The sequence below is a fragment of the Hoplias malabaricus genome, chromosome 5 (assembly GCF_029633855.1).
Source record: "Hoplias malabaricus isolate fHopMal1 chromosome 5, fHopMal1.hap1, whole genome shotgun sequence".
In the NCBI taxonomy this organism is placed as follows: Eukaryota; Metazoa; Chordata; class Actinopteri; order Characiformes; family Erythrinidae; genus Hoplias; species Hoplias malabaricus.
The window spans coordinates 41,016,623-41,026,725 of record NC_089804.1 but is presented as its reverse complement, the minus strand read 5'-3'; the positions used below and the strand labels follow the sequence as shown (position 1 = coordinate 41,026,725).

At 43.7% G+C, this 10,103-nt stretch overlaps 1 protein-coding gene across 2 annotated transcripts in view; it reads right to left on the bottom strand.

The window, feature by feature from the left end:
* Window positions 1–317: 317 nt before the first annotated feature.
* Window positions 318–10,103, bottom strand: part of plekhg5a (pleckstrin homology domain containing, family G (with RhoGef domain) member 5a) — a 56,333-nt gene continuing 46,547 nt past the window's right edge. For both annotated transcript variants that reach the window (XM_066671216.1, XM_066671217.1), the window contains exons 11-20: window positions 9,790–9,885; window positions 9,392–9,592; window positions 8,810–8,920; window positions 8,035–8,184; window positions 7,690–7,827; window positions 7,464–7,583; window positions 5,910–6,158; window positions 4,999–5,129; window positions 3,835–4,872; window positions 318–1,544 (exon numbers count right to left, since the gene is read on the bottom strand). In XM_066671216.1, coding sequence (XP_066527313.1) covers window positions 1,535–1,544; window positions 3,835–4,872; window positions 4,999–5,129; window positions 5,910–6,158; window positions 7,464–7,583; window positions 7,690–7,827; window positions 8,035–8,184; window positions 8,810–8,920; window positions 9,392–9,592; window positions 9,790–9,885 — 2,244 coding nt within the window. In that variant the 3' untranslated portion in view covers window positions 318–1,534. The remainder of the gene's footprint in view (window positions 1,545–3,834; window positions 4,873–4,998; window positions 5,130–5,909; window positions 6,159–7,463; window positions 7,584–7,689; window positions 7,828–8,034; window positions 8,185–8,809; window positions 8,921–9,391; window positions 9,593–9,789; window positions 9,886–10,103) is intronic.

Below are 10,103 nucleotides of genomic sequence, written 5' to 3'. Positions count from 1 at the left end.
TATCTTACAGCACTGTACTGAAATCAAGGGGAAGGGAGATGGTGTTCTACCCTCCTCTAAAAGTTACATAGTGCAGTTTCCGCAGTGCTGAGCACAGAATAGGAATAACCGATTTCATATTCTCCATATTACAGCTCAGTGGAGCATCACAGTGATTTTAAAGGTAATTACATAGTGTTCCTTTATTATATACAGTGCTGTGTTCTCTGTAGGAAGTGTCCACTTGTTTTTATTTACATCTTTCATTGAGTGGTGCCCAAACTTGCATTCGACATGATTCTGGTTCAAAGAACACAGTACGACTTTTGGCATCTTAATCATTTTATTCAGAAGACACTGCAGCAGGAGGCAGAGGGACATGGATTCAGCCCTTTTCAGAACGTTTTCAAAACGTGAACACTGCTACCATTCGATACTTCAAGCAATAACGAAAAAACAGAGTTAACAACAGGGAGTTTTTATATAAAACAATGAAGCCTCAATAAATATTAAATTTATAGTACATTGGACAAAAAATAAACCCAAAGATGTTGATAAATGCAGCTTCAGATCAAAAGGTGGGCCACAAAAATATATTTTGAATATCTTATGTTTTTATTACCAATCATTTCATGTATTTTCCCCTGGTGTGTACTTTCCTTACGTCTGAAATGGCTTTTGTTTATTTGATAAAGATTTTGGATGATTATTCTCTTATTCTTAGGGTGAATAAGCTTTTAAGATGATTAGACTCCCACAGGGGGCAGTATAACACAAGAACTTCAACATATTAACCCCATCATTTGATCTTGTGTGATTTTTTTCAAGTGCTCTGGAGTCGGAAGGAAAGAAGAAAAAGCTTTGTCCTCACAGATCAAACCTGTGCACTCTGGCCCTGTCCTCACTGATCAAACCTGTGCACAGGCCTCCGTTACCTGCTCGTACTTCTGCAGCTCACAATGGAACAGAAGTTTTCACCGAGGTACAAATCTCAACAAAACCACATTCTTTAAGTAAATTAAGTGATTACAGCAAGCTACACAATGCAGTTTCGTCATGAAAACTCACACTAACGGCTGTTTTTTTAATGAATTATTTATTAATCTTTGGATGTAAAGCCGTGAAACAGAAAACACAATACTGTCATCTTAAAGGCTGTGAGGGATTGCTTGATTCTGAGGGTACAGCAGGCTGCAAACCGCATCGGGACACAAAGTATTCGCCTTAGCCCTTCAATAGTATTAGTGCTACAAAATAAGACGTATTGTTTTCCTCTTTTCCGATGCGTGGTCAATTCTTTTCCGTGAAGAGGCCTTATCTTTAGAAAAAAACTGTGTCTGTGCAAAAGTCTTTGGAAGTACGTTATCATTGATGTGTCAAGTTAGAGTCAATGGACTTTCAGTGATGCATTGCTGAGAATATTCCGCTGAGATAATTAAGCCTTTATCCTCTTGGAACGCTGTGGAGATTCTTGCTGTTGACGAAGAAGATGTCACTTTAACTGTACAGACCACCAATAGACCAGCTATGGCATTTCCTTAAGATCCCGTGGACACTACACCTCACTAGAAAAGAGCAGAAAAATATGGATTAGCACACCATGCTAAAGAAGAAGCACAGCACTCAAAATAAAAAGCACACCACGCTAAAGAAGAAACACACCATGCTAAATACTTACTTGTATTGAAGGAAACTGGATTTTAAAACCACTATTGAATCTTTAAAGGTTTATTCACACTGATTATACCTTCAGTGACAATAATGTAATTGTACCATAGAGTTACTGACTGAGCCATGTTTGGATGATACCAGGATAAAGCATAAAGCTACTGTAACGAAGACCCACGAGGAATTGAGTCCATATTCAAGCCATTCATGGCAGTGAAAGAACACACACAAACACATACACACACACACACACACATACATACACCCACACACACACATACATACACCCACACACACATACACACACACACACACACAAATACACACATACACACACACACACACACACATTCATACACCCACACACAAATACACACACACATACACTCACAAACACATACATACACCCACACACAAATACACCCACACACACACACACAAACACATACGTACACCCCCCCCCCCCCCCCCCCCCCCACACACACACACACACACACAAACAGACACAGACACAGAGGGGTGAGCAGCTGTTTTGACTGCAGTGCCAGGGGAGCAGTTTGTGGTTAGGTGCCTTGCTCTTTTCCCTTTTCCCTGTCCTCTACACGCCCCCTGGCTTTGGCCAGTGGAATCACCCACGTTTAACCAGCGTATCCCACTGGTCTGATTACATAAACGTTGTGTGGAAAAGTGGTTTTAAGAACAATCCTATAGCTGCATTGTGTCTGGTTTTTTTCAACCATTCGTCACAAGACTGCTCTGATACAAACACCTCTACACTGATACAATTTACACAGTGTTCAAGTTTAAATCAACAGCGTATCATCACTGCTTCCTACAGCTGACAACAACAGACTAAAAATACCACAGAGAACCAGTCGTTCTTTCTAATGGTCTACAAAGACCACACTGCGCTCCTCAGTGCTCCCGGGTGGAGACTCAGATCGTCAGATAAAAGACGGGCGAGACAAAGGCACGTTGAAATGCCAGCTTCCCACCGGCAGCTACACAATAGAGCGCCTACCTCAGGCCTCGCTGTTAGTAAAGGCTTAGGTCAATGTGTCTCGCTCGGACAGGCGTTGTGTAAAAATAGAAAACAATCTGTGATTTAGGCAAAACTCACAAAAACACTTTGAAATGATGAAAGGCCGTAATACAACAATCACAGTGCGACTGAGTTACTACTGTGGTGTTAACACGATTGTATAGGAACTCAGCTGAAGATTAAAAAGTAATAAGGTACAGAACTATGAAAATTTTAGGCGCTTGAGAAAATAATAATTAAAAAGTTATTTACCTTCACTAAGAGTTTTCTGCTTAAACAAATACGTTTTAAAATAAAAACAAATAACTTTATTACAGTAAGTGGTGATATTGTGTGTGTGTGTGAGAGAGAGAGAGAGAGAGTATGAGAGTGTGTGAGAGAGAGTGTGTGAATGTCAGAGTGTGAGAGTGTGTGAAAGAGAGAGTGAGAGACAGAGAGAGTGAGAGAGTGTGAGAGACAGAGAGAGCACGAGAGAGTGTGTGAGAGAGTGAGACAGAGAGAGAGAGAGAGAGAGAGAGAGAGAGAGAGAGAGAGAGAGACAGAGAGTGAGACAGAGAGAGAGAGTGAGTGAGTGAGTGCCGGTTTAACCCCTTCCAAACCTCTCCTCAGGGCAGTCTGGGATTATATGGAGGTTATTATCTAACACACAGTTTTAGTGGTAAACAAATACGTCATTGTGTTAAATGAAATGCGCAGTGGATTTAACAACTCCATACGATCAAGGAGCACATCTTTGCTCTTCACTCGCTCACAACACAGACTACCTTTTGGAATAAAACAAGTTCTTTTACATCACTGTATCTATGTTTCTGTGTTTATTGTAGTTATAATTGTATTATTATTATTAGTATTGTTATTATTGTAGGATTTGTAATATCATTATTCAAATTGAAATGATTATACAGTACTGTTAGAAGTACATGTGTTTAAATAATTAATTATGTTTCAATATATAAATATACATTTCAAATGAAGTACCATTTTATACAGTTCAGATTTTAACTATGAATCTTCACTATGTACGTCCATCACGACTTGAAAGAGGCAGAGGATTGCCACTGGATTTGAAACCAGTATGTGTTCCATTTCTAGTTAATTATCATAACACCAACAGATAATTAATAGATAACTGATAGGAAACTTACGAAGCCGTGAGTGTGGAGTTAAGCACCATTGTGGTGCGTATCCTTTGCAACTGAGCCCTGGTCAGCTTCCTGTGCTGGTGAGGCAGCTGGAATACCAGGTCATGCTTTTCCTCCACAGCAGCAGGGGGCAATGTTCTCTCGCTCTGGTCATGACCATCAGGAGCGCTGAGGGCCCTGTGCACAAGCCGGGTTTCCGCTCGCCTGAGTGTGTTCGTGACTTTGCCTGATAAAGCGGCAGGGCTCTGGTTTGGCTGATCCTCTTCTACCTGAAGGTGCTCGTTGCTGCTCAGCCCTTGTTTGGAGAGCTGCGACAGGCTTTTGCTGACGCTGCGGTCACTCCTGTTGTTCAAGGTTGGTCCCGAGTGTGGCAGGGCAGCGAACAGCTGGAGTAGATCATCCTCAGATCGAGACCTGAGGGCAAAGTGCTGTAAGTAGTCGGGGCGAGGCTGGACAGGAGAACGGCGCTGCAACGTCAGCCGGCAGCTTCCTGAAACCTGAGGGCTGTTCATCAAGTTTTTGGTCTCGTCTGCGTCCTCCGCCGGTTCCTCTTGGAGGTTGGAACGATCGTCCCAAAGGCTCGACTCGTTCACCGTTACCTGAGAGCCGTTCCAGGCCGTCGAGTCCTCGTCGTCTGCTTCGTCGTCGTCATCATCTGCATCATCGTCTTCCTCAAATGCCTCCTCTTCCTCGCCGGTGTCGGTCTCCTCTCCTTCACTCTGCTCCACTGCTCCTCCTTTCAACTCCAGTTCCGCAATCAGAGACTGAGGAGAAAGGGTTCCGTAGGCGCTGTCTATAGACAGAGAGCGGCTCTCCGGGTCGAGCTCAAGGGCGACGAGTTCACCCAGCCTTTCCAGAGCTTGGTTGTCGTTGGTGGAAAGTGAGTCTCTTGGACTTGATGAATCAGAGTGAAGCGAGCCTCCAAGAGACACCGGCTCTGACTCTAGGGGCAAAGAGTCTCTGACCTCCTCTTGCTCATCCATCGCGACTACGGAGAGGGTCTCAGTGGAGCCGTCGGAATGGCTCGCCGACAGGGAGTCGCTGTGGAGAACACAAAGAAAACCTGTTAGATTTGTGATGCTCAAATATGGCCCAATTATGAATGAAGGGGTTACTTTATAAAACATATTTAAGAGTGGTATTTTCTAGACAGGTTTTAATCTTTACCTCTTGCCTAGTGCTTCCTTGTGCTGCAGCGAAGGTGAACTGGATGTGGACATGCTGCTCTCCGTCTCGTCCCCCTCTTCTTCGTCTCTCTCACCCTTCCGTGATTCAGAGCGAAGCCTCTCAAGTTGATTCTTTAAAAATAAATAAACAAATAAATCTTGCATCTTACAGTTGAAAACTCACAGTGATCAAAAACTTCAATGTTTTGTTTCTTGACACCACACTATTATTAAAGATAAAAACAAAGTGAATACACTCTGAGATTATTATTATTCACTTCTAGTATTTTCAGCTTTCATTAAAACAATATATGGGTGAGGGGTGTATGGGTCTTTGAAAATATGTGAATTTCCTCCGGGTGACTGTCTGTGAGGAGTGTGGTGTGTTCTCCCTGTGTCTGCGTGGGTTTCCTCCGGGTGACTGTCTGTGAGGAGTGTGGTGTGTTCTCCCTGTGTCTGTGTGGGTTTCCTCCAGGTGACTGTCTGTGAGGAGTGTGGTGTGTTCTCCCTGTGTCTGCGTGGATTTCCTCCGGGTGTCTGTCTGTGAGGAGTGTGGTGTGTTCTCCCTGTGTCTGTGTGGGTTTCCTCCGGGTGACTGTCTGTGAGGAGTGTGGTGTGTTCTCCCCTGTGTCTGCGTGGATTTCCTCCGGGTGACTGTCTGTGAGGAGTGTGATGTGTTCTCCCTGTGTCTGCGTGGGTTTCCTCTGGGTGACTGTCTGTGAGAAGTGTGGTGTGTTCTCCCTGTGTCTGCGTGGGTTTCCACCGGGTGACTGTCTGTGAGGAGTGTGGGGTGTTCCCTCTGTGTCTGCTTTAAATCTTATTTGTATATGTCATGTATCCCCCCCAGGCCTGGTGTTTTAGTGACTCATTATGCACACATTACAGAACTGAGGTTGTGTGATGAGTAACTACCTGCGCATTGTAAATGGCTTCCACCCAGCTGCGGCCCTGTGTCGCGCTGTTAGCCTGAAAACAATAGGATGCCACAGCAGTGCGGAACTCGTTGAGGTAGATGAGAAGGAAGGCTCCTGGATCCTTCAGCTCCCTGCAGACCACATTCTGAATGACTAGCGGTTGCCGAATCACCTTCACCTTCTCTATGCGTTTAACCGGCTTGGTGATCAACAACACGTCCGTGAACAGGAAGCAGTACACATCCGTCTGGGAGAGGAAGATAAAGAAAAAGAAATAATGAGGGAGCTCCTAAAAAAATAGAGTCAGTAACTATGTGAAGGTGATGTTTAAAGTGTTTCACCTTAATTAATTATTATTAGTTTCCCATTTGAAGCCAGTTTTTATGTCTGCAGCTAGAACAAACTCTGCAACTGTGACATTTGTTTAATGAGAGCTGCAAAACTGTAATGTTATTAGGTGAATAAAGACGGGTTTATGGGTGGTGCACTCTCCCAGCCTTAAATGTTATGTCCCAGTTTCAAAATTCAGACTTTGTTAACATTATTTGGATAGTCCACATGACACTCTACAACCTGTCAGTCAACAGTCCCCAGATAGTGATGAATGTTTGGCCCAAATGTGGCTCATATCTGCAGTTCTCTTATGGCTTACATTTGGCCTTAAATGACACTCTTGTTTCAGGATGAGCCTGGCTGCCTCAACTCAGCTACATGTCCATATTTTATGGGCCAGAGGCCAGAATTGTTTTGGACTAAACCTGAGCCATTTGGCCCGAGTCTGACCACTCCTCACAGACAGTCACCCGGAGGAAACCCACACAGACACAGGGAGAACACACCACACTCCTCACAGACAGTCACCCGGAGGAAACCCAACAGACACAGGGAGAACACACCACACTCCTCACCCGGAGCGGGAATCGAACCCACAACCTCCAGGCCCCTGGAGCTGTGTGACTGCGACAACACCTGCTGCACCACCGTGCCACCTATTTATTAATATATTTATTACATTTCTGTTGTAACGTCAACTTCCTATACATAAGTGGTACACAGTGTCACACCTGATCATTTACTGCATTTACTCTTGTTGCTGATTTCACTTGTTGCTGTCCAATGAAACACTCTATCTCAATGTTTAGTTTGCTACATTATTTGAACACGGCAGCTGTCCTTCAAAGTTACAGGTAAAACTCTGACAGCACTTAACAGGTTTAGAGTCTATAGATTATCTCCTCCGTGTCTTAACGGCAGACAGAAAGGTTAAATGGCCAAGTTAGGGTTAGCAACAGCGTGTCTACTATCATCTACAACTTCAGACCGGACTCTCCACGTTAAGTGTAACCTAATCATGTATTGTTAAGCATCAGTTGAGAAGCTGGTTCATGGCTGCGAGCTGACAGGTGGCTGACAGTCTGCAGATTGTTGACTGTTTGGAGTGTGTCTACAAGCAGACCACCCACGTAAAGTGTTACCTGGACTTTTACTGAAGAAATTCTCATTGAAAAGTGCCACATGAGATGATTACATTGGTGTAATCAGGAGTACTCACCCTGCTCTCCTTTCCTTCCTTCATTCTCAGCGCTCCTTCCAGATAAAGTTGCCGTGTCTCCTCTGGTGAAGCCCCCATCACCGGAGCAGTCAGATCAAACTGGTTGTACTCTTTGAGGATCTATGTTTTGCAGAACAACAGGAGTGGTGATTAACTTTTGAACAATCAAGACGTTCAAGGGTTAAACAGGTGCTGGGGTCAATTGTTGAACTTCGAATCATCTCACCTTTTCTACCTCTTCACTAGCACCCTCAACAGCTTCGTAGGCCTCAACGCGGCTCGCGATCGCTGCCAATTTCTGTTTCTCTTCTCGCTGCTTCATCTGAGAGTCCACACTGTTGATAAAACCTTCCACTTCAGCAACCTAAAGTTAAACACACCACCAGCTTTAATCCTAACATCAAACTCAAGAAAATATAATACCATCAGACAAACACTGCAACTTTTTTACACGACATAGGCCATTTAATGTAGTTTTAAGGACAGATACTGGACATAAATTACTGAATAATAAACAATTAATAAATTCACTGCAATCTTAAGCATTAATCATGCCATTCACATTCTTTACCATTCTAGTGATGGCCTCTCGCGCTGCCTGGTCATCAGTCTTCTTCAGCACACTCTTCAGAAGTAGCGGGTACTTGGTAAGTCTCTGGTGAGGTTTCACTAGCATGTCCGTAAGCTTTAGTCTGCTACATTGCTTATGGGTTTCTGCCCACTGTAAAAGAAGAGACATCAGATGTGCTTTCAGACACTCAATCTCTCAAAAACTGTCTCTCGAAAAAGCTTCCAAATAGACTTCTTTTTCATGGGAGGAGCAACGCAAAAAGCTTCTACAATCACAGGGTGTTTGGCCCACAACAGTGAATATATAAACCACCTTAATGTAACTGTATTTATTGTTTTGTTCTGTTCTCATTCTGTGCAGCTGTGGTGTGTTCTCCCTGTGTCTGCGTGGGTTTCCTCCAGGTAACTGTGAGGAGTGTGGTGTGTTCTCTCTGTGTCTGCGTGGGTCTCCTCCAGGTGACTGTCTGTGAGAAGTGTGGTGTGTTCTCCCTGTGTCTGCGTGGGTCTCCTCCAGGTGCTCCGGTTTCCTCCCACAGCCCAAAAACACACATTGGTAGGTGACTCAAAAAGTGTCCGTAGGTGTGAGTGTGTAAGAGAATGTGTATGTGTTGTGTATGTGTAATCTTGAGTGAGCAAATAAATAATTAGCATTTGTTATGAGCTAAAATATTTTGGATTTGAAACCTCTGTTAATCTTATTTACAGAGTTAAATCATCATAGTCTTTATGCCGCACGTCGAAGAGAATGTTAGCAGTGCTAATGAAGAGACACTCACAGTCACGTAGATCCTGAAGAGTTCATTGTCCTTCAGTAAAGTGCGCATGTACTCCATACAGCTCTCCTCCTCCATGCAGTAACGGATATAGGGTTTGAATCTATAACTAAACTAAATGTAAACACACACCAAAGCATTGTTAGCTTTACAGCATTCGTCTTGTGAGACATGAGTTCTGCATGTTTAAATACTGTCTAACCTTGTTAAAGCATAAACACTAATATGATTTTGGGCCCCTCTTAGTGGCTATAAAATCCTCGACTCTTCTGTGAAGGCTTCTCACAAGATTTCAAAGTGTATACTAACCCTTTTCCTTCAAAAGCACTCTGGTCCTTGAACTGGTTCTGTTCAGGATTCTCATTTCCAGCAGTGTTGATGGAAACAAGGATACACTACCAACTAACTAACTCTGACATCCCTCAGTACAATGACATTACCCAGCTCCCCACATAAAACAGATCCCATCCGAGTAGGGCTTAAAGTTATTGGGGTATTTAGTGGGTTAATGCAGCGCATACTTTACAGCAATAAACTCCTTTACGTCAGTATGCGTAATGTGTCTGCGCTCACGTGTGCACCCACAGTGGTGAAGCCTTGATGTAGGTCCACAGGGTTGAGCCGGCTGCGGTTCTGTCTGGCTCGCTCAAGCGCAGGCATCAAGACCTCGGTCCACAGTGTAGTGTGCAGCAGTACAATTTCCTGAATGTTTCCAAAAAGACGAGCAGGCTCAACTTCACTCAGTAGCCCACTCTCTTGAAGATTCAACAGCCCACAGAGGAACAGCTGCACAGAAACACAACAGACAAGCAGTCATCAAAATGGTGGCTGTGTCCATAATTGCTAGAATTACTGCTGTGACTAAAGTTCAAATCATTAACTGAGCGGCTGAATTAATTATTAATCTGAGGCTGCTACTGCAGTTTAATGTGTAGCGTGACCTAATATTCCGCAGTCAGCATTTTCTCCATAGTTCAGCTTACGTCAGTGATGACATGCAGTTTCTTAATGTAGTCTGACTCCGTCTGCAGCAGCTCCCAAATGGCTTCCTGCTGGTGACACTGTCGTTTGGGTAACACCTGCAGGGGAAAAATAAATTAATATAAATTCTGACTGCATGAGGACTTACGCTCTGTTTAAACATGATTTTCTGAGGGTTTACTGTGTCAGAGAGGGCAAGCTGCTAGGGTTGAACATGCTGCTCATTGTTATTATATTCAGCAAAGACATGTGACTGCTGTCTGCTGATCCTCATCAATACTGTAGCCTTTCCAATTCCTGTCTGAATACACTTAAA